At 42.2% G+C, this 24,802-nt stretch overlaps 2 protein-coding genes across 2 annotated transcripts in view; both read right to left on the bottom strand.

Annotated features, from left to right (window-relative positions):
* Window positions 1-24,802, bottom strand: part of LOC100024256 (zinc finger protein 883-like) — a 114,773-nt gene that overhangs the window by 53,590 nt on the left and 36,381 nt on the right. The gene's annotated exons all lie outside the window — the stretch shown is intronic.
* On the bottom strand, window positions 1,645-23,254 carry LOC130453510 (zinc finger protein 260-like). The gene is made up of 5 exons (XM_016426969.2): window positions 23,050-23,254; window positions 21,185-21,322; window positions 8,291-8,417; window positions 7,147-7,242; window positions 1,645-4,763 (listed from the first exon to the last, which is right to left on the bottom strand). Exons 2-5 carry the CDS (start codon window positions 21,290-21,292, stop codon window positions 2,839-2,841), a joined length of 2,256 nt encoding a protein of 751 aa, XP_016282455.2. The 5' UTR covers window positions 21,293-21,322; window positions 23,050-23,254; the 3' UTR covers window positions 1,645-2,838.

The raw sequence follows: 24,802 nt of genomic DNA, 5'->3' as shown, positions 1-24,802 counted from the left end.
CCTCTTCTCAGGGCCCTGGGTGCCACAGGAGTCCTGAGAGGAGGGTCTCTGGGGAAGGACAGATGGGTTGGGCCTTTCAAACTCTGTGACACGGCCAGATATGGCTGTGAGCATCACATGGGAGGAGAGGAGCCACGTGGTCCCTGCCAGAAAGTCCTCTAAAGGTTGGTGAGGCAACAGAACTTTGAGAGCTTCCTCTTCCCAGTCAGAAAGGAGGCTACAAATCTATGTATGCTGACCAGTGATGGGATTAGGATTCTCTGAAGACTCTATATCAATTCATGATTCTTCATTAGAGAGAGAAGGTGGACCCAAAAAAGAAGGACCCATAATCTCGTGGCCAGGTGCAGTTCACTCCTACTGCTTCCTCTCAAGGACACCACAGCCTTCCTTGATCCATAACGTGTGGATCCATAACCTCGGTGGCATCACTTTTTCTGCTTGGACAGCCTTGACCTCAGGCCAGACTTCTGAGCACCAAGAGTCAAGGCCTCTGGCATCCTCCCCAGGATGAATGCTCACCCAATGAAAGAGTAGAGCCAAGATCAAAATGGATTCTCAACACATTCCTTAAAAGGAAAGAGGGGTGCAAATTCATCTCTAATTCACAGAACCGATAGCCCTGAAAGGACACAAAAGAAAGAGTAAGTTTGAGAACTGTTGTTTCAAGGGACAGGAAATGAAATGACTCTGCTCTCCTGGGATGGTCACCGAGTGTGATTATTTCCAAATCCCCTCATAACTCCTCAGACCCACAGAACAGTAAATGAGTGGTGATGGAATAAATCCTTGAGCCCACCAAAGTCCTGGCAATAACACATCCCTAACAGTGTCCTCTCCGTCACTCAAGCAAAGAAAGGACGTGTAATGAAGCTTCCTTACCGTTGAACCTGACTCAGTGTATCAGTCATAGGAAATAAAAGTCTACAGTCAAGGGAAATAAAGTCTCAAATCAACAGAAAACACAGAAGGAAAAAAATAAAGAAACAGGAAAAGGACCCAAAAGGGAGAAATAATGCTTAGAAGAGGAGGGTCCTTGGATGAGGTGGGATCCAGGCTTCAGGAATCCTTCAAGGGAAAAGTCCCACAGTGGAGGTCCAGAAAGGTCTGCTGAAAAGACCAATGGATCCTGGAGTTCAAATCCTGTCTCTTGGGGAGCCAAAGTGTGAAAGCAAATACTGGGGATGGATGTTAGCAAATCTTACTTTGTTGTGAATGTGCCCATCAGAGTGACTAGATTGTAATAGTGGGTACCCTGAGGTGTGTGGATGATGCCTCAGTCCCCATTTAGTGCATCAAAGCAGTCTGGGGCTTACTATACTATACCAGCAACAACTAAGTATCAAAATTAAAACTCAATGATAAACATATTATGAGATTTATTACTCATCATTAGAAATAAAGGAATAAAGAGGACACAAAATGAAGACCATGTGCCCAGTTCTGATCAGCCGGTTCAAAGAGCCACCTTACCGCCACCAACCTCACTGTCATTGTGCCAAAGAGGGAGAGCAGGACTGCCCACTGAATACTTATTTCCTGTCTACAGGAAGTACATTATGACAGGAAGCCAGTGGGTTCCCGGGAAATATAGTTCTTTTTTAGGGTCACAGATTTTCAATTATACATAAGACTACAAAGCAGTTGTAAAAAACTAACAGGTTTATTGATAAATAAATGCTTTCGCCCTCTACTTATCAGATTTCTGAGTAGTATTCTGTTATAATATCTTGATATAGGATATCTAGGCCCTTCTGTTACCTTGGCTTCTGGGCATTTAAATCAATCTTTGATTCTAAAATAGAAAAGCAGTAAGGTCTAGGCAACTGAATTTAAGTGAGTTGTCCAGGGTGACACAGCCAAGAAGTGTCTAAGATCAGATTTGAACCCAAGTCTTCTGGACTTCACACTGGTGCTCTATCCCTTGGACTATCTAGTTGCCCCTACTTCAATCATTTTTAAAGTGACTTTATCCCCTTTCCAAATCAGCTATTTTGCCTGTGAGAAATTTTCTACTTTTTCCTTTTTGACTGTCTTATTATCTCTTGATGATTCACACATTTCTTAGCTTCCACTTGATCCATTCTAATTTTGAAGGAGTTATTAAAATACAGTGAAGTTTTGTGCCTATTTTGCCATTTAGCCAATTATGATTTTAAAGGAATTTGCTCGTCTTTTGAATGACTCTTACTAAGCTTTGTATTCTCCTGCCATAATTGGTGCTATGGAAGCTTACTGAGGAGTAATGAGAACAATAGCATTTCAGAAAAAATTTATTATTTATATGGGACTTTGTGCACAATGTGAAATTTAGATTGTCTAATTAAATCTGTGCTAATGCAAGAAGGACTTATTTCCTAATTTGATGCCCAAGATGTATTCTCCAATGTACAGTCAAGAATAAATCCATTTCAAGAGTTTCCTACTATCACGGTTTTTCTAAGTTTTCCTTCCAGTGTGAAGATTCTGATGTTGAGGAACTTCTCACTCACAGCAAAAGGCATGTCCCTGGGAGCATATTTCTAAGGTTTCTCTCCACTATGAATCCTCTGATGATGTCTGTAAGTAAGAGATGATCTCTGACTAAAGGACTTCCCACACTGAATCCATATTCAGCTTGTCCTCAGAATGACTAATAAAGCTTTGTACTCCTTTTCAATGCATTTTCTCTCTATTGCTCTGATAAGATTTCTATCTAGTATGAATTCTCTCATGGGAAATAAGGGATGACTGTTTCCAGAAGGTTTTACATTGCTTACATTCATAAAGTTTCTCTCCAGTGTGGATTCTCTGATGAACAAGAGATGAGCAATCGCTAAAAGATTTGCCACAGTCATGTCATTCATAGGTTTTCTCTCCAGTGTGGATTTTCTGATGTAGAGCAAGTTTGGAGCTCTGTGTGAAAGTCTTACCACACTCTTCACATTCATAAGGTTTCTCTCCAGTGTGGATTCTCTGGTGAACAAGAACAGATGAATGGTGTTTAAAAGCTTTGCCACAATTATCACATTTATAAGGTTTCTCTCCAGTGTGGATTCTCTGATGTTTATGAAGAGCTGAATGGTTGTTAAAAGCTTTGTCGCAATCATCACATTCATAAGGTTTTTCCCCAGTGTGGATTTTCTGATGCAGAGCAAGACTGTTGCTATGTCTGAAAGTCCTTCCACATTGTTTACATGCATAAGGTTTTTCTCCAGTGTGGATTCTCTGATGTTTAATGAGAACAGAATTGCATCTGAAAGTCTTTCCACATTTATTACATGCATAAGGTTTCTCTCCAGTGTGGATTTTCTTATGTTCAGTAAGACTGAAGTATTGTCTGAAAGTCTTTCCACATTGATTACATTCATAAGGTTTCTCTCCAGTGTGGATTCTCTGATGTTGAGCAAGTCTGTCTGGCCTAGGGAAAGTCTTTCCACATTGATTACATGCATAAGGTTTCTCTCCAGTGTGAGTTCTCTCATGAACAACAAGATTTCCCCTCTTTGTGAACTTCTTTCCACATTGTTTACATGCGTAAGGTTTCTCTCCAGTATGGATTCTCTGATGTTTAAGCAGATGAGAATTGGATCTGAAAGTCTTTCCACACTGATTACATGCAAACGGTTTCTCTCCAGAGTGGGTTATCTTATGTTGAGCAAGTTTGGATGAGTTTCTGAAAGCCTTTCCACAGTGATTACATTCATAAGATTTTTCTCCAGTGTGGATTCTCTGATGATCAGTAAGAGTACAGCTCTGTCTGAAAGTTTTTCCACAATGCTTACACTTATAAGGTTTCTCTCCAGTGTGGATTCTCTGATGATCAGTAAGAATAGATTTCAGCCGAAAACTCTTTCCACATTGAAGGCATTCAAAAGGCTTCTCTCCAGTGTGGATTCTCTGATGTGCCTGAAGATTGCCCCTTTGTCTGAATGTCTTTCCACATTGTTTACATTTATAAGGTTTCTCTCCAGAATGGATTCTTTGATGTACAACCAGATGGCAACTCTGTGTGAAAGTCTTTCCACATTGTTTACATTCATGTGGTTGCTCTACAGTACGACTTCTTTCACATACAGTAAGGGATGACTTTTCACTGGAAGTTTTACTACATTCTGGATACTCATTAGGTGTCTCTCTAGTATGAATTTTCTGATGGGAACGAAGGGATGACTGTCTCCTGAAGGCTTGCCCACATTGCATACATTTATGCAGCTTTGTGCTGGTATGAAATTTTTGATGCTGTATAAGTGATGACTGTTTCTTAAAGGCTTTACCACAGTCATTACATTCATAATGTTTCTTTCCATTTTGAGTTTTCTGGTTGTCACTGAGCTCTGAATTATGACTGAAGGCCTCCTCAACTTCATTATGTGTATAAAACATTTCCCCAGCATGACTTTTCTGATGTGTAATTAGTTCTGATTTTACAGTGAAAGTCATCTCACAGTTATGACATTGATAGGTTTGTAATACAGGAGACTTCTCATGAGACTCAACAAACTCCACTTGTTCAGTAAAGCATTCCCTATACTTACTGTCCTGAGAATAGTCATTCCCTGAGATCATTTTCTTACGCCGAATTAAGATGGAATATTGCCTGATATTCTTTCCATTTTTATCAATTTTATGATGAACCTCTTCTGTTTTTTCTATTGTGAAATCAGAGTCACAGATTTCTGTCAGACTGAAGTCACAGGAATCATCATTCATAAATGTTAGTTCTTGTGATTCTTCCATGAGCTTTGCATTAGTCTCTCTCATTTCAAGCCTCCTCTCTCCATCTGAAGGAAACAAAGAAAGGCATATATGAGGATAGATACACATATACCCAAAGAGATAAGCTTCCCTCCACTGACAGAAAGTAAGCTTGTTCATCATTTATTTCTCTGGCAAACTGAAGAGACTTAAAAATCCCCACCTTGGCTTAATTCATAGACAGCTCCAGGTAAAGCAATGCTGAAGCTTCATACAAACCTGCAACACCAAGGAGGACCAGCATTCTCATCACATTCCCACTCTGGGCCATGAGCTCACAATGTCTGAATAAGATGACCAACATTCCTGAAGCTGAGACCAAAACTCAAACCCTTTGAATGGGCATGCTTTCTTCATAGTGCTGACTTCCTTCTACACTGAACTTATTTTTTTTTTAAAGAAAAGTGATTTTATTATTACATGTGAAGTTGCTTATGTTTTGTTTTCTCCCCGACCTTTAACTTCTCTTTTAATATCATTCCAAAGGCTTAAAAGCAAGGGTTGGCAATAAGGATTAAATAACTTGTCCAGGGTCACACAACAATGAATTTTTAGGCCAGATTTGAACCTAGGTCCTCTTGAATCCAGACTGAGCACTCTATCCACCCTATTTCCTAGTTTTCCCTCACATTTTCATATGGCTGTGTGTGTATAGATCATCATGTTAGAGAATTCACTCGATGACAAAATACTAAAGTGGTAGCTTGAATATTTTGGTCATTTAAAGAGAAAGTAAGACTCAGTGGAAAAGATCCTGATATTGGGAAAGATTACAGGAAAAGGGGATGAGGGGGCTGGTGGGGATGCAAACAATGAACAGGAACTTGGACAGGCTTCAAGAGATACTGGAGAACAGAAGAAACTGGCATGGCCTGTGGGGTCATGAAGAATTGGACAAGACTGAAATAATTTTCAGTTCCAACATTTTTGAAATACAAATGTACCCAGGACCTCCCATCCCCAGTCTAGCTCTATCCACTGAGCCACCGGGCTGCCCCTCCACTTCCCTTTCAATCCTCTCTTCCCCTGCTCATGTATTTCATATTTTTTATTAGCTTGTGGTCCTTCCTATTTCTCTTTATTGATCCCTTCCACGCATCATCACAGTCATTCTTTGTCAACGCCATATCTTAAGCTCAGAAACACTTCTGGTCTTGGGTGGTAATTTTCAAAGTTATACCAAACTTTTCTTCTATTGGATTCAGATCCAGAGATGTGGTATTTGTGGCCCCTCTGCCAGATATTGATACTCATTTCATTGCCTGTCATGACTATAAGCAGAGTTTAGTTTTCCTGGGGAAACTTTTTATGTTATTTTTTCTTTTCTTTTGGCTAAGACTGTATTATAACTACCAGCCTTGGATTTTGTATTCAGCTGAGCCATTCCACATTGTCTTCTGACTGAACCCCTTTTAGGCTAGTCATTACCTATTTTAAGGATCTGATCTTTAAACGCTTCTGCTCTCTAATTAAAAAACCTCAAATACTTATAACAAAAGCAATTATTTGAAAATCCATCATTTCTGTGTCCACAAATAGTTTGCCTTTGGGTAGAGGCTGGGTCGCACCTTCCTTCAGGAAACAGACAGCATGATTCACTCTTAGTCCTATGGCAGCCCCTCCTGTTTGAGGAACCCTTTGGAGGCTCCCAATAACAGGAGAAGACTTTGAAGCTAAAAATTCTTTAGAACTTTGAGCAGAAGACAACGGCCCAACTTTGTTACGAGTATCTTTAAATTCAGATGGAATAAATAGGAGGAGATACTCTCCCCTGGAACAAGCAGTGCAGGCATGGTTCAAGCACGCCAGTGTCCTTCCTGCAGGGATTCCAGGCTGGCCTATGGTGCTTCTCAAGGTCGGGATTGCTGTTGTCACACTGTGACCACTCCTGACTCGGGACAACACAGCCCTGCAGTTTCTCAACCCAACATCCAGGTATTCCTCAATTGCCAGATGGTTCATTCACGTCAACATAGACAGAAGCAAATAGAAGGAGAGAAAATGGCTGCTTAAGGAAAAATAGGGGGCAGATGGGTGGCTCAGTGAATGGAGAGCCAGGCTTATAGATAGGAAAGCCTGGGTTCAAATCTGTTCTGAGGCACTTCCTAGCTGGGTGACCCTGTGCAAGTCACTTGACCCCCATTGCCTAGCCCTAACCACTCTTCTGCCTTGGAACCAATACAGTATTCATTATAAGAAGAAAGGTAAGGGTTTAAAAAAAAGTCAAAATAATGATGATGATGATGATAGCTTATACATACAACGTCTCATATGAGCCCCAAACTTGACCAATGTTATCTCCCTTTCTCCTCCTGGGAATCCTAGGAAGTAAAGGCCATTTGATTCCCAATTGATTTGAAGTCACTTCTTGTGATACAGAATTTAAAAACCTGATTTCATGTCACTCACCCAGACCGGAGTTACTTGGGTCTTCTCCCTCCAGCATCCATGAAGCTCCCCCTTCGTGAAAATGGGAGAACCAATCTTCTCTGGGAACGGGAAGACCTGGAAAGGATGAGGACAGAAAGTCACTTGTTGTTTTGTCCTCTTCAGGGAAAGGGCGCATATAAGATTAGGACTCCTCAAGGATCATTTCCATGGCATTGATCATTGGGAGCTTTGGTGGAGGATGGGAAGGAGGTAATCAGAAAGCCAATTTGGGACCATAAAATTCCCTTTTCTCCACTGCTTTCACAGAAGAGCTTGACTGTACAAATTCGATTATCTAGAAATGAATAATCAATACATAGTATAGTGGTGTGTGGCTTGAATATGGATTCTAAAAGTCCTGACTTTGAATCCATTCTCAAAGACCTCCTGGCTAAGGGTCTCAGGCAACTCATTGACCCTCTCTTTGCCTCTGTTTCCTCAATTGCAAAATGATGATGAATCTCATCTAACTCAGGGATGTTGTGAGAATTAAATTAAATAATATTTTAAAAATTATTTTAGCATCATATCTCAGATATAGAATATCAGCATATAAAAATGTTTATTTCCTTCCTTTCCCACCATTTTAGGAAGAACAGAGACATCCTTGCTATACTCAGCTTTCGAGAGTAAGACTAGGAGCAGGGAGCTAAAATTTAATATTAATCATAAAAAACAAAAAACAAAAAACCCCTCAACACTCCAAACACTACAAGAACCCAAAGAGGAAGGGGCTCTTTGGGGAGGTAGAGGGTTCCCTTCACAGTCCATCTTCAAAGAAAAACTGCATGATCAGGGTTCAGATATTTGGCAGACAACATTCATGCTCAGGTAATAGTCAGACTAGCTCAAAACCCTGAGATCACTTCTTCAGTCTGAGATTTTCAACAGTTGTTTTATTTTCTGACATGAAGATTCCACAACTGATACTTTGCAGTATCAACACTGCAAAGACATGTTATAGGAAAACAAAAAAACAGGAATATCTGGTCCTAGGACACAAGGGATCAGCATTTTGGCCTTAGAAGTTATTGATGAGTGTTAGAAACTTTGCACACCCGGAAGGGAATTAAGAAAGTCCTTTGAGGGTGGATTCAGAATAACCAGGGAAAATTGTTCTTACCCAGGAAGAGCATGTTCTGAGCATTGTCCAGCATCACCTCCTTGTACAGCTCCTTCTGACCAGGGTCCAAGAGGCGCCACTCCTCCTGGGTGAAGTCCACAGCCACATCCTGGAACGTCACCAAGACCTAAACCACCAAAAGGCAAAGGCACAGAGCTGAAGGAGACCTCAGAAGTCTTCTCATAATGAGGTCATTTACTTTTATTAGGAAACTGAAGCACCAAAAAGATTCCCTCTAAGGTCATCCCCCTCATGAGTGTCCAAGCCAGCCCTTCGACCCTGAGTCATGAGCAGCTCAACAGAATATGGAAAAGTTGATTATACAGTCAGTTCGAAGGACTTTGAGAAATGTGTTCCTATGAATGGTTTCTACCTGTGGGGGCTGATGAGTGATGTGTCCCATCAGGGATGTAGGAGGGTCCAAGCCGGGAAAAGATGATGTGAAATCTCTTCCCCACAAGTCAGCCTGGAGTCTATTAACCTTGGTGAACACCAGCAGCAGCCCCCTCCCTGCAAGCCAGCACATGCCTTGGAGGCAGCTGAATCAGCAGCGACTTCCAGTCCCACCCACAGGCGAGAAGGGGCCAGGCAGTGGGTCAGAAGCCCGTCACTGAGGCCCCTTTGCTGGCACTGGGTGCAGGACTCTGCTGGGCGGCCCCTCTGGGGATCTGGGTCTCTATAACTGAAAATCTGTTACCCTAAAAAGGAAGTGTATTTCCCAAGAGCCCACTGACTTCCCGTCATTGCATACATCCTGTAGACAGGATAAAGGGAGTGGGAGTTGCGGCTCTTCCTTTCTTCTTCTTCTTCTTTTTTTGGCTTGCCACCAGTGGTGATGGTGGTAAGGTGGGGAGTTTGAAAATGGCTAAACAGCCATGGGCAAGTGGTTTTTATGACGATCATTTAATAAACCTCCTAAAATAAAATATTTTATTATTTGAGATATAACTACATTTTTACAGGCTCCAGGCCTCATTCACAGTCCAGGATGAGCAGGAGCACAGCGGAGGCGGGACGGTGGGGGTGCAGGCTTCCTGCTCAGACTTCCAGGCTGCCAAACAGTGCTAGTGCTGACCAAGCCAGCCGTGACTCCACCTCTTAGCCTGTTCCGTTGTTGGAAGGAGAAGCCTGAGCTCTCGCAGCCCTCTGAGGAAAGGGAATGAAGGACGTCAAGCAGGAAAGTGCCGCCATCGCAGAGGAGATCAGGCCCAGCGAGGTGGCTGAGTGCAGGAGAGTCAGGCCTGGAGACAGGACGTGTTCAGTGGAGGAAAGGTCGAGTCTGTATTTCTGAAGGTGGAGGAACGAATGGCCAAAAGCCTCACTGAGAGGCCGTGTCTACACCAACAGAGCACACTGAAAGGCCGTGTCTACACCAACTGGGCCCAGATGACAAGAGCTGAAAGGTTTTCTCATCATTTTCATCAATCACTTCCACCCTCATGAAAAGGAAGGAGACTCGGCCTGGGTTTTCTTACTTGGTAAAGTGGTCTCGGATGTGAATCCTGCTCAGGAAGTCACCAGGCTGCCCACCAGAGTCTGGGCTGACCCCAGAAGGCTGTAAGACGATGGCCCGACAGTAAGAGCCCGCCAGGGTCACCTGATGTCTTCCATGAGACGCTCCTAATTCTGGACTTACTTTTCTCTTTGGAACTTGCTCAAAAGGCTGGACTGACTTCTGACAGCCCGAAATGCTCAAGTGACTCACGTGGAGGCGACGTTAGTGACTGCCGGCCTCGCACGATCATCGTGGGAGGAAGCCACGGTGGGCCCCGCCCTGTTACACTCTCTCCTTCCTCCTTTCTGCTACTCACTGGCTCCTGCGGGGTCTCGAGCCCCCCTCCTTGTCCTTCCTGGCCCTGAGCTCGGGCCCCTTTACCTACACCTGTGTGGCTGGACTCGAGGGCTCTAACGGAGATTTGCAGCCCTCACACACAAGGAGAACGAAATCTGTGGGGTGGGAACGTAGTTTCCTTACTGCTTTATTGTTGGTGCTCAGAGAGTCCACATTCACTACAGGACTTCACTTTTCAAGAATGAATTCTGAGGATTCCTTCTTATTCTTTTAAAACTCCCCCTCTCACTTACAGTCACGACTCTGTGCTGTTCTGTGGCAGAAGGGCAGCAGGGGTCAGGCAATGGTGTCAAGTGACTTGCCCAGGGTCACACAGCTGGGAAGTATCTGAGGCCACATTTGAACCCAGGACCTGTAAAAAATAGACTCGAATACAGGACTACAATCCCCACAAGCCTTTGCCCCACTTCCCCAAAATGCTTTGTAACCTCATGGGAATTCTGAGGTGGGCCGAGATCGAGGAAAGATTTAAGCTGGTGGCACAGATTTTTGGGGCTCTTTTGGACTTCCATTTTGGAGCAGAGGTGTCTCTTCCATGATGTGAGGTTATTTTGTCTAGGCCTCTGGCCTAGGCACATGTTTCTTACTTGTATATTCTTCAATCCTTAATCCTTAATAAACCTCTAAAAAATATAATACTCCTTGCAGAGAGAAACTAATTTCTACCTGCCTCAGTCTCCCCATATTCCTAAATTTTAACTGTTACAGTTGGTGACCTAATGGGAAAAAAAAAAACTCTCAATCTTCTGATTTAATCTTTAATAGCTAGTGCCTAGAATTTTTTTTGAGCCAGTTTCTCCAAGATGCCTTTTTAGAAAACTGTCTTGATCAGCTCCTGCCTGTGGCCCTCTCTGGCTCTTGCTTCTGCTCCTGGCCTCTCACCTGGTGCCCAAGATCCCAGCCCTGTTTGTCTGGGCTACGGCTCCCGGCCCTGCCCACCCCTCGGTCTTTCTCTTGCTCACCTGGCCCACCTGATTCAACCAAGATTGCAATTACCTTGTGACCTGCCTGCCCAACAAACCCCTTCCTTGTAGCAGATCGCTCAGGACTCATTTCTATCAGCTGGTAACAAAACTGGGGGGGGGGGTCAGTATTGGCTCCACGTGGGTGACCTGGGCTCCACGTGGACCAGGGCAGGAGGAGGTATCAGAGCAGGGGAGAGAGAAAAGGGAGAGGAGAAGAAACAGATTTTTTCAAACAGAAACTTAAAAAGCAATGGGCTGTTTAAAAGGATACCTTTTGGCTCTTCTGGTAATTTCATTGATTTTACCTGCCTGTCAGGGAGCAAATTCAGCCCAAAGATTCAACTTTAACTTTGAAGGGGCAAATGGGTGGCTCAACGAACTGGGAGCCAGACCTGAGGACATGTGGACCTGGGCTAAAATCTGGCCTCAGATACTGCCCAGCTATGTGGCCCCGAGCAGATCCCTCAGACCCCATTGCTTAGCCCTTACCACTCTGCCTTCGGATAATAGACATTTAAATGGATAAGTACCCAAGGAACTTAAAGGCTATATTTTGAGGCATTTCAGACTCCAATGGTTTAAAAAAAAAATCTCTGTATTTCTATTGCATTTCCTGATTGTTCTGTTTAAGATATAACTTTGTGATTTTAAGTTCATATATTACTGGATTGAATATTATTCTGTTACACTGAAGGTTGATTGAATTTATTTTGAATTTACTGAGTTTTAAAATTCTGTTGCTTTTCCCCTATAACTATTGAACAAATATTATTGTAATTAAGCCCATATGAAAAAAAAAACAGCTTTTTTCTATTTTGCCGAGTATAGATGGACTTCAGAACTGGTTACAATTGTATAACAGCCTTTGGAAAAATTAATGTGCTAAATATCGCAAATGATTTTAAGGGTTTTTTAAATATGGTTTTTGTAATTTTTTTAAAACAATTTCTGATTATTTTTGCCTGCCTCTACCATGAGGTAAGACCCTTTCTAGTAGCTGAAGTGAAATACATTTTATGAACCCCAACCTTCCCACATGTGAATTGAAGTTGGGCAGTTAATCTCAGGGCATTTGTATCCCTAAAAGCCTCCAAGAAAAAGGAGCACCCCTTTATTTATGCTCTTCAGCTCACTATTTTACTTCTACCAGAATGATATATAGATTTCTTGATTATGTTCTAAACCCAAGATGAGTTTTACTTTGTTTTAAAAAATATGTTTAAATACCAAGGTTGAAGGATTGCTACGTTTGTAAAAATTGTGACAAATGTCCATCAATTCATAGGTTTTAAAAATGTCATTCAGCAACTTATGTGAAATATGAAAGTGTGTTTGTTTGCTATTGTAATTGATTGGGCTATTGAGAATTTGGGGAATTTTGATAACTACATATTTGTACTACTGTATTTTTAAAAATGAAAAAATTGTTAACCTTGTTCAATTCATTTGCCTTCTACTCACAGTGGTCATGGCCAGATATTAAGAGGAAATAGATCTCATTTTTGGTGAGAAAGCCTTGCATTTTATATTTTCTTAGCTGACTCAGTGTGTCAATGATTATAAGCTACATTTTTGAATTTTTTTAAAGCTCTTTTATTATTATATTTTTCTTGCATGTGCAATATACTTTTTCAGTTTTTTAAATTATTTTTTCTCTCCCTTTTATATTTGAAGCACATGTCACCAGCATTAAGATTCTCTTTAACCTTTTGATTTTTCAGTACTACAAGTGTAAGATACATTTGCTAATGCATGCCCTAAAAAGCTTGTGATTATAAAAATGATGCTATTAATTATTTAAATAAATTATGGGACTTTGCTTAATGATTCTGTCTGATTCCAGGACAAGAGATACACACAAGAGCCATTGCCCAGAGCAAAAGAAAAGCCAATCCAGGATGGATTGATGCTCGTCTAGGCCAACACAAAGGTCTTGAACCTAGTGTGAAGACTCGAGGTTACTGTGTTTATCATTGCTAGACATAGGCTTTCCTTGTGTCCACACTCACTCTGAAGATACTCACAGACGAGTATCCCCAAACTTGGCTCCTACTTGGCTCCTATAATCTGGTCCCCTTTTCTGCCTTCCATAGTGTGATACCTTTTTGTAGTCCTGGCTACTGACTGGGTAAATGCATTATTGCTTAGATTATTTTGATTGGGCCCTGATAGAAGGACCTGTTATAGCTTTATTTTTCTTTTACTTGGAATTTTTACACGTAAGACTTTGATAGTCTATATTTTCATTCAGAAATTTTTCTTTTCTTTTGGATTTTTCTGATGTCTTTTCATTTCTCTTACCAATTGATTCATATACCTCATACCTCAGCCATGCATCCCTAAGTGATCCTGTATTTGTCAATCACCCTCTTAAAGGGGGAATGTAAAAAAAAAATATTATTATTTAAATTGCAAAGTTTAAATTCCTTTTGAGAAGAATTTTAGGTAAAGAAGATGCTACTTCTCTGAATCCAGAACTGAACTGTTGGAGAAGCCACCATGAAGAAGCCTCCAGACCACAAGTTGCACAAAAATGAACTTTGGGTATGATTGATGGAACATTTATTTGTATGTATACTTTTATGCCAAAGGGGACTGCCCCCTAACGGCTTTTTGTCAATGCGTCCAGTAATTATTGTTTTTTTTTCTCTTATCCTCAAATTATTGTAATCTTTAAATTGATTATGTTTTTATGATCCTTGTAAAGGATCATAAGGACTTCTTTCCAGAGGATCAAACGGGAAATTGTAAAAAATAGACTCGAATACAGGACTACAATCCCCACAAGCTTTTGCTCCACTTCCCCAAAAGGCTTTGTAATCTCACGGGAATTCTGAGGTTGGCCGAGATCGAGGAAGGATTTAAGCTGGTGGCACAGGTTTTTGGGGCTCTTTTGGACTTCCATTTTGGAGCAGAGGCTTCTCTTCCATGATGTGAGGTTATTTTGTCTAGGCCTCTGGCCTAGGCACATGTTTCCTACTTGTATATTCTTTAATCCTTAATCCTTAATAAACCTCTAAAAAATATAATACCCCTTGCAGAGAGAAACTAATTTCTACCTGCCTCAGTCTCCCCATATTCCTAAATTTTAACTGTTACAGACCTCCCTTCTCTAGGCCTGGCTCTCCATCCACTGAGCCACCCCACCGCACCCCTTCCTGAGGATTTATTCTGAATCACTTCTGAGATCTCGTTTTCAGGTCCTTGACAAAATACAACACCCATTCCTATTGAAAACACTAGAAAGTGTAGGAATAGAAGGGTCTTTCCTAAAAATAATAAATAGTGTATATCTAAAACCATCAGCTAATATCATCTGCAATGGGGATAAACTAGATGCATTCCCAATAAGATCAGGAGTGAAACAAGGATGCCCATTATCACCTCTACTATTTGACATTGTACTAGAAACACTAGCAGTAGCAATTAGAGAAGATAAAGGAATTGAAGGCATCAAAATAGGCAAGGAGGAGACCAAGTTATCACTCTTTGCAGATGACATGATGGTCTACTTAAAGAATCCTAGAGATTCAACCAAAAAGCTAATTGAAATAATCAACAACTTTAGCAAAGTTGCAGGATACAAAATAAACCCACATAAATCATCAGCTTTTCTATATATCTCCAACACATCTCAGCAGCAAGAATTAGAAAGAGAAATTCTGTTTAAAGTCACCCTACACAAAATAAAATACTTAGGAATCTATCTGCCGAGACAAACACAGGAACTATATGAACACAACTACAAAACACTCTCCACACAATTAAAACTAGATCTAAACAATTGGAAAAACATTGATTGCTCATGGGTGGGATGAGCTAACATAATAAAAATGACAATCCTACACAAATTACTTATTTAGTGCCATATCCATTAAACTACCAAAAAACCATAACAAAGTTCATTTGGAAGAACAAAAGATCAAGGATATCCAGGGAAATCATAAAAAGAAAAAATGCGAAGGAAGGTGGCCTTGCAGTCCCAGACCTCAAACTATACTATAAAGCAGTGGTTATCAAAACAATTTGGTACTGGCTAAGAAACAGAAAGGAGGATCAGTGGAATAGACTTGGGGTAAATGACCTCAGCAAGACAGTCTATGACAAACCCAAAGATCCCAGCTTTTGGGAACAAAATCCACTCTTGATAAAAACTGCTGGGAAAACTGGAAGACAATGTGGGAGAGATTAGGTTTGGATCAACATCTCACTCCCTACACCAAGATAAACACAGAAGGGGTGAATGGTCTAAATATAAAGAAATAAACTATAAGCAAATTAGGTGAACACAGAATAGTATACTTGTCAGATCTTTGGGAAAGGAAAGATTTTAAAACCAAGCAAGACAGAAAAAAATTACAAAATGTAAAATCAATAATTTTGTTTACATCACATTTAAAATGTTTTCTACAAACAAAACTAATGCTTCCAAAATTAGAAGGGAAGCAACAAACTGGGAAATAATCTTCATTAAAAAACCTCTGACAAAGGTATAATTACTCAAATTTATAAAGAGCTAAATCAATTGTTCAAAAAATCAAGCCATTCTCCAAGTGATAAATGGGCAAAGGATATGAAAAGGAAATTTTCAGTTAAAGAAATCAAAACTATTAATAAGCACATGAAAAAAGTGTTCTAAATCTCTTATAATCAGAGAGATGCAAATCAAAACTCTGAGGTATCACCTCACACCTAGCAGATTGGCTAACATGACAGCAATGGAAAGTAATGAATGCTGGAGGGGATGTGGCAAAGTCAGGACATTAACGCATTGCTGGTGGAGTTGTGAATTGATCCAACCATTCTGGAGGGCAATTTGGAATTATGCCCAAAGGGCAATAAAAGACTATCTGCCCTTTGATCCAGCCATAGCACTGCTGGGTTTGTACCCAAAAGAGATAATAAGGAAAAAGACATGTACAAGAATATTCATACCTGCGCTCTTTGTGGTGGCAAAAAATTGGAAAATTAGGGGATGCCCTTCAATTGGGGAATGGCTGAACACATTGTGGTATCTGTTGGTGATAGAATAGTATTGTGCTATGTGAATCTTAAAATTTCTCAGACTTGTGAATGTTAAAAATTCTCAGACCCTACTTCATAAGATTTGGTTAAGACCATTCCCCATTTTAAACAGTGAAGGTAGTTGACCAGGGATGTGGGAACTCTACTCCACCCCTACTTAAGCATACTTTAGGGGAAGATAAAGTTGTAAACTCCTTGCTGAACAATGAAAAGTACTTAAACTCATACTTATAGTAAGGCAAAAGTTCTTAAGCTATTTCTAGATCTAATACAAAAAGGTGCTAAGTACCTATAAAGGTCAGGCAACTTGTGAATTTACAAGGAGCAAAGAGGTGAGAACTTATTCAGAGTTTTTTTTCAGGCGTGAACTTAATCAAAAGTTCAAGCCTTCTTAGGTTTGAATTAAGAATGGTCTGTCCTTTGGAATACGTCTACTGTGATTGGTAGATGTACGAACTTAGGGGAGGTGACATAGGAGAAAATTTGCTTTAAAAGGGAGCTCAGATAGAGCTGGGGACATTCAGATTCAGGATTCAGCTGGGAAAGGCTGCCTTGAAGGACTCTCTCGGGGCTTCCTCTCAGAGATCTTGTGGTGAGTTGATAAAAGACTGACTGATCCCTCTCTTCCTAGGCTGGCTCATGCTGGCCTAGGCTGGTATAGCCCTTTTTCTCATTATTTCCTTTTTCTCTGTCTCTCTTTCTTTAATTCCTCATTTGTATTCATTAAAATCTCTATAAAACCCAGCTGACTTGGGTATATTTAATAATTGGGAATTTTTCCCTGGCAACCACCTTATATTTGATTTAAAACAAGACACTGTCTTGAAACCATATTTTCTGCAGTCACAATTTAAGACAAACACTCTTTTATCTGCCACAGTTTATGTCTTCCACTATTAAAGGAATAATGAACTGGAGGAATTCCATGGGGACTGGAACAACCTCCAGGAAGTGATGCAGAGTGAAAGGAGCAGAACCAGGAGAACATGGTACACAGAGACTGATACATTGTAGCACAATTGAATGTAACTGACTTCTCCATTAGTGTAAATGCAATGATCCTGAACAACCCAGAGGGATCTACGAGAAAGAACACTGTCCACATTCAGAGGAAACACTGTGGAAGTAGAAACACAGAAGAAAAACAACTGGTTGATTACATAGATTGAGGGGATATGACTGGGGATGTAGACTCTAAATGAACATCCTAATGCAAACACCAACAACATGGAAACAGGTTCTGATCAAGGACACATGCAAAACCCAGTGGAATTGCAAGTCAGCTATGGGAAAGGGTGGGGGGAAGGAAGGGAGGGAAGAAATATGATTCCTGTAACCAAGGAATAATGTTCTAAATTGACTAATTAAATAAAATTTAAAAAACCCCAACAATATGATACTGACCTTCTGGGAATTTCAGAATTCCCTCAATGAATCTTTTCTTCCTCCTTTAAAGAGGGGTATTAGGCATAGTTCCAAATTGCCCTCCAGAATGGCTGGATCAATTCACAACTCCACCAGCAATGTATTAATGTCCCAACTTTGCTACATCCCCTCCAGCACTCATTACTTTCCATAGCTGTCATGTTAGCCAATCTGCTAGGTGTGAGGTGATACCTCAGTTGTTTTAACTTGCATTTCTCTGATTATAAGAGATTTAGAACACTTTTTCATGTGCTTATTAATAGCTTTGATTTCTTTAACTGAAAATTGCCTATTCATGTCCCTTGCCTATTTTTCAATTGGAGAATGGCTTGATTTTTTGTACAACTGGTTTAGTTCTTTATAAATTTGAGTAATTATACCTTTGTCAGAGGTTTTTGTAATGAAGACTTTTCCAATTTGTTGCTTCCCTTCTAATTTTGGAAGCATTAGTTTTGTTTGTACAAAAACTTTTTAGTTTAATGTAATCAAAATTATTGATTTTACATTTTGTGTTTTTTCTAGCTCTTGTTTGGTTTTAAAGTCTTTCCTTTCCCAAAGATCTGACAAGTATAGTATTCTGGGTTGATCTAATTTGCTTATAGTTTCCTTCTTTATATTTAGGTCATTCACCCATTCTGAGTTTATCTTGGTGTAGGGAGTGAGATGTTGATCCAAACCTAATCTCTCCCACACTATCTTCCAATTTTCCCACTTTTTTTTTTATCAAATAGTGGGTTTTGGTCCCCAAAACTGGGATCTTTGGGATTATGATAGACTGTCTTGCTGAGATCATTTATCCCAAGCCTATTCCACTGATCCTCCTTTCTGTTTCTTAGCCAGTACGAAATTGTTTTGATGACCACTGCTTTATAGTATAGTTTGAAATTTGGGACTGCAAGGCCACCTTCCTTCGCATTTTTTTTTTCATGATTTCCCTGGATATCCTTGATCTTTTGTTCTTCCAAATGAACTTTGTTATGGTTTTTTCTAATTCAGTAAAGAAGTTTTTTGGTAGTTTAATGGGTATGGCACTAAATAAGTAATTTGTGTAGGATTGTCATTTTTATTATGTTAGCTCATCCCACCCATGAGCAATCAATGTTTTTCCAATTGTTTAGATCTAGTTTTAATTGTGTGGAGAGTGTTTTATAGTTGTATTCATATAGTTCCTGTGTTTGTCTCGGCAGATAGATTCCTAAGTATTTTATTTTGTGTAGGGTGACTTTAAACAGAATTTCTCTTTCTAATTCTTGCTGCTGAGATGTGTTGGAAATATATAGAAATGCTGATGACTTATGTGGGTTTATTTTGTATCCTGCAACTTTGCAGGGAGGAATTCCATGTGAACTGGAACAATCTCCAGGAATTGATACAGAGTGAGAGGAGGAGAACCAGGAGAACATTGTACACAGAGACTGAAATACTGTAGTACAATTGAATGTAATGGACTTCTCCATTAGTGGCAATGCAGTGATCCTAAATAACTCAGAGGGATGTAGAGAAAGAACACTATCCACATTCAGAGGGGAAATCTGTGGGAGTAAAAACACTGAAGAAAAACAACTGCTTGAATACATGGGTCAAAGGGATATGGTTGGGGATGTAGACTCTAAATGAACATCCTAGTGCAATCAACAACATGGAAATAGGTTCTAATCAAGGACACAAGTGATATCCAATGAAATTGCGCGTTGGTTTCAGGAAGGGTGGGTTGAGGGGAGCGAGGGCAATACTGTGATTATTGTATCCAAGGAATAATGTTCTAAATTGACTAAATAAACTTATCCAAATTGGGGGGGGGGGGGACAGGGGGATTAGAGAAATGGGGGAAGGGGAGGAACTGTCCCCCTTAGAGGAAGCTGCAGGCTCAGGAGGGGGCACCCAGGGCCAGAAGCCAGGAAGATGGAGGTCAGAGCCAAGCACTGGCTGGGCTGCACCTGTCCAGCTGGTTCCTGGGAGGCCCCATTCAGCCTCTTGCCACCAGGGAGCCTGATCATTCCAGGACAGGCTCAGGAGTCCCCACTGGGGGGGGGGGAGGAACAGCCCCAAGCCCCTTCCTCCTCTCCTCTGACTAGGGACACTGGCCTACTGGCTGAGCCCTGACCAGGAACCTCCATCCCCTGACTCTAGGCATCTCCAATGGCTTCCTTCAGGCTGGAATGTTCTCCCTCCTGCCTGGGCCTCCTGGCTTCCTTCTTCCAAGCTCAGCTCACATCTGACCCTCAGAATAGAGCTCCTGGTCCCCAGCACTGCGACAGTCTCCCTCTGAGAGTCCCTCCTGTCCATACTGCAGGGCCAGTGTACACATGGCCAAGGACACTTGTCCCTCCATTAGACTGGGAGTTCCTGGCCGAGGGGATGACCGCGAAAATATGGTTTTCAAGACTGTGATTTGCCAAAACTGTAAAGATAAATTTAGTGTCTTGATTTTATATCAAAAATAAGTGGTCGACATGGGAAAATTCCCAAATATGAAAATATACCCAAGTCAGCTGGGTTTTATGGAGATTTTAATTAATACAAATGAAGGAATTAAGGGAAAGGAGAGAGACTAAGAGGAATAGTAGGAAGGGCCTTAAGAGAGACTAGTCAGACTTTTATCACTCACTACAAGATCGTCCTAAAGCAAAACTCCAGTCCTTCACTAAAATCCTCAACTCCTGAACTGAGTTCAGAGAGCCAGCTCCTCCAACTAACTCCAAACTCCAACTAAGTTCAGAGAGCCAGCTCCTCCAAACTAACTACAAAAACTCCAACCTCTATGGCAAACTCCCAAACTGAACTACGAACTCCAACTAGTCCGAATTCCAACTCTCTCAATTTCGAACTTCCCTTCCTTTTAAAGAGAATTTTCTCTTATGTCACCTACCCCAAATTTTCACATCTACCAATAACAGTAGATGCTTTTCCCCAGGACTGTCGAATCTTAGTTCACATCTTTTGTTATCACCTTCTCTGATTAGATTATATTTTAGGAGTATTTCACTTTGCTAAAGCTTGCCCTTTGTAAGTTGCTTGACCTTTTAGTGATTAATTTAACCTTTATAGGTACTTAGCACCCTTTTGTATTAGATCTAAAAATAAACCACCTAGCTTAGGGTTTTTTGTTTCACTATAAGTATGAGTTGTGGACTTTTCATTGTTCGATCAGGAGTTTTCAACTTTATCTTCCCCTAAGGTACTATCTGAGCAGGGTGGAGTAATTTTAAAGTTCTCAATACATTGCTGACCAAGTACCTACATTGTTTAAAAACGGGAATAGCTTAAACAAATCTTCTAAGGTACAGTCTGAGCAGTTTTAAGATTCACAGGGGCAGGGCTGGTTCCTCCTTTCTGGGCAGCTCCAGCAGCTCCCCACAGAGCCCCTTCCCTTCCTCAGTGCTTTTCAACTTGGCAAAGGGGAGGCAGTCAGAGAGCCCTGGGGAGGGCAATGTCTGCTCTGAAGAGGACCCTGAGAAGGACAAGAGCTAGGAAGCATTCAGTGCTCTGCTCCAGGTCTACCCAGACAGGACCCGAGTAGGAAGGGCTTTCCCTGAGGTTCAGTTGTCAGAAGGGAGAGCCTGGCCAAAAGAACCAGGTGGGTGAGAAGCTTTGTAAGGCTGAGCCCTGGGCACACAGAGCACCTACCTGTGCTGGGGTGCTGGGGCTCCCAGGGGCCATTCGTCTGGCTCCAGGCCTGGGTCTTCTGCAAGCTTTTTGTCTCCTCTTCCTGGGCAGGAGGCTGGCTGCAGGCATTGAGGCAGGCTGAGGTCCAGCAGGGAGTGCCTTCAGGGTACAGGGAGAGGGCAAGAAAGTAAGTGAGGCAGGGACAGGATGGTGGTCTGAGCAGGAAGACTCCCCCCTCCCTCTCTTACTCCTCTTCTGCCCATCCTCCTGCAGAGACCAGGAGGCAGAAGGGGCTTTGGGATCCCAGATGGGAGGGGGGCAGTCAGAGCCTCCAGGACCCCCAGTCAGAGCTCTGCCCTCCCTGCAGCCCCTCTGCCCAACTCTCACCCAAATAGAATCCAGGCCACAGAACAACTGCCTGGTCTAGGAGGGAGGGAGCTGGGGAAGGCTGAGGACCAGGAGGACTCTGGGATGGGGCTGCCAGGAATGACCAGGGAAGCCTGAGGCTGGGAGAAACAAGCCTGGCTGGGATTCTCTTCCCTGGCAGGCTGACTGAGGGCTCTGAGAAGGGAGGCAGGAAGCAGGAGGCCTGGGCAAGGAAGGGGCTGGGAGGCAGAGGAGGACCCTGTAACTGAGCTGGGAAAGGAGGAGGGGACATCCCAATGCCAGAAGAGTTCCAGGAGGGCAGCTGAGCCTGGGAAAGCAGGAAGATGGTCCCAGGCTCTAACCAGGAGCTGGAGAGGACTCCTGGGACCCCCTTTTGGAGCTTTGCTTAGAGACAGGAAGCTCAATGCCTGGAATCTGAAAGGGAGGCTGCAGGAGAGCCAAAGGTCCAGTGAAGGCACCTTCCTTAAAACCTTGGTGCCTGGGTCCTAGGGAGGTCCTGGGGGATGTTAACTGGGAAAAAAACACACTGTTTAATCAGGAAAGGGTTCAGTCCAGTATTTGGCCCTTTACTCAGTCTGGTGCCAAGACTTCTACAGGCTTTGCACCCTGGACTCTGGGGACATTTTCCCTGGGAGTGCCACTGTGCTAGATGAGGACTCCAAGGAACAGAAGAATTTGGGGGACCTATTTGGGGAGATGCAGGGTCAGGGAGGGAGGACTGACATTACCAAAGCTACAAGGAAATGGGAGGCTTCCAAATATATAGGCAGGAAGCCATCCAGTGGGAGAAGGGAAACAGCTAGAGGCTGGGGTGTGAGGGAAAGAGCTATTTACAATGGACACTAAAAGGCAGACCCAGCCCAGGTGGGGTCTACTTGGGAAGGGGCTCTGAGACAAAGGAGAATCTACCTAAGACAGAAAGGGTACTTAGCATAAGCTTAGCTCCAGTGACCTGGGATCCTCACTCACCTAGGGGTCCATTATTCAGTCTGAAACTGCTAGCCACAGATTCCCTTAAGGGTGGATTCTCCTTGGAACAGGGAAAACTTGGGTTCATCAGATCTTACTAGGCTACAAGTTTGGGGTTTCTAGATTTCATGTTGACAAGGAAAGGAAGCAGGACTCCTGGGTCACTGCAGAGAGGCAGGGTTGTTGCTGGGACGATGCAATCTGGACAGGAGCTGGGGGCAGGTAAACAGGCCACCTGGGTCCTGGTGGGGAAGGTTAGAGGCAGTGCTTCAGGGTCTGCTTGGGAGAAGTCTGAAATGTGACCTGATGGTCACCGTGAGGGCGGCATCCCCAGACATTTGGGATGTGAGGGGGAACCTGAACAAGAAACAGCAAAGGAGAGCTGGCCAGAGAGCCTGATGGGGGAGGTCCAAGGACTCCCCTCAGCCCCAGTGAACACTCTTTGTGAGTTTTGACCCGGAAGATGAAACTGAAAGGAAAAGGCAGGGAGCAGAACCGGAGTGCCACATGGCTTCCTGGCTCAGACCTACCTAGGACCTGCATGCACAGGGATGGCTTCCAGAAGGCAGAGGGATCTCAGCCACAAGAGAAGAAGGCAGAGGGACTTTGTTTCCAGAAGAAGACTAATGTCTGGGGCCCCAGAAAAAGAAGAAAGTTTGATTGCAGTTCCCGTGGTTCAAGGATTCAGTCAGCCCACTCTGGGCAGACCTTCCCAATCTCTAGGGCCCCACCCAGACAAAATGCCTGGGCCAATGGAATTTCTCTCTTCTATTCTAGACTCCTCCCAGGCCTCCAAATTCCACCCCAGGATTCATATTCCTCCTGGGCCATCAAGCACCAGATTGGCCATCTGCGAGGCTCCTCCTCCCCCACACTCCCTCCCTATCTCTGCTCTGTGTCTCACACCCTCCTCCTTCTAAGAAGAATCACCAGCTTTCTTTCAGTTCTGCCCTTGCTACTGGGCTTCTTCCAAAGTAGGACAGACAGATCCTGCATCCCTCCTGATTCTCCCAAACATATCCCACTCCCACATCCCCAAATCACTAGGCAGAACTCCCTGTCCTCCCTGCAATCTGTACCCCAGATTAACTCCTGCTCCCCTATTTAACCTTCTCCTCCAACCTGGAAACATTTGTACTCTTTGGGGGCCTTAACCTTTATCTTATTATTCTTGTGCAAGGAGCATTCTCTCAGTGGAAGATCCTCTGGGAAAACAGGCCAGGAAATCTGGACACCTGGGTCCCAGCCACATATTTCAGGTGTTTCTAAAAGAAACCCTTCTGTCTCTCCCTATTATCAGAGAGAGATTACAGAGCAGGGAAAACATGACTTAGAAGTTTAGTCAAAATGAATTAAAGACAATTTCTATGGAAAAGTCTTTATTCAGTTTTAAGATATACCAAAATCAAGGCTGTATTTGGTAAGTGAAAAAATCATACAAACTTGTTTTTCTGTATATTCACTGGATCTTGAGAAAGTTCAGTACTTTAGACTAATTGTTAGTTTTTGGATTATTACTTTTAAGATAAAAAAAAAAAGAAGTATATATCAGTCAGGAACCCTGTGTTTCTGCTGGGTTTGTACCCCATAGAAATAATAAGGAAGAATATATGTACAAGAATATTCAGAGCTGCGCTCTTTGGGGTGGCCAAAAATTGGAAAATGAGGGGATGCCCTTCAATTGGGGAATGGCTGAACAAACTGTGGTATCTGTTGGTGATGGAATACTATTGTGCTCAAAGGAATAATAAAGTGGAGGAGTTCCATGGGGACTGGAAGGACCTCCAGGAAGTGATGCAGAGTGAGAGGAGCAGAACCAGGAAAACATTGTACACAGAGACTGATAACTGTGTCACAATTGAACATAATGGACTTCTCTACCAGCAACAATGCAATGATCCAGAACAACTCAGAGGGATCTATGAGAAAGAACACTATCCACATCCAGAGGAAGAACTGTAGGAGTAGAAAAGCAGAAGTATAACATAGGATTGATCATGTGGTTTGATGGGGATGGGATTGGGGATGTTGACTTTTGTAATAGTTAAAATGGTTGTAGGCCATAAACTGTAGTGATTAAAATAGTAGATATAATAGTGGGTGAGTAAATTGTGACCGCAGAAAATTTGTTTTCACTACAGTGTCTTGTTTTTAAATCAATATATAAGGTGGACGCCAGGGAAATATTCCCAATTATGAATATACCGAAGTCAACTGGGTTTTATAGAGAATTTAATTAATAATACAATGAGGAATTAAAGAAAGAGAGAAAGGGAGAAAAAG

Source organism: Monodelphis domestica, chromosome 4 (assembly GCF_027887165.1).
Source record: "Monodelphis domestica isolate mMonDom1 chromosome 4, mMonDom1.pri, whole genome shotgun sequence".
NCBI lineage: Eukaryota > Metazoa > Chordata > Mammalia > Didelphimorphia > Didelphidae > Monodelphis > Monodelphis domestica.
The sequence above is the reverse complement of the archived record's forward strand: the minus strand, read 5'-3'. Positions and strand labels throughout refer to the sequence as shown.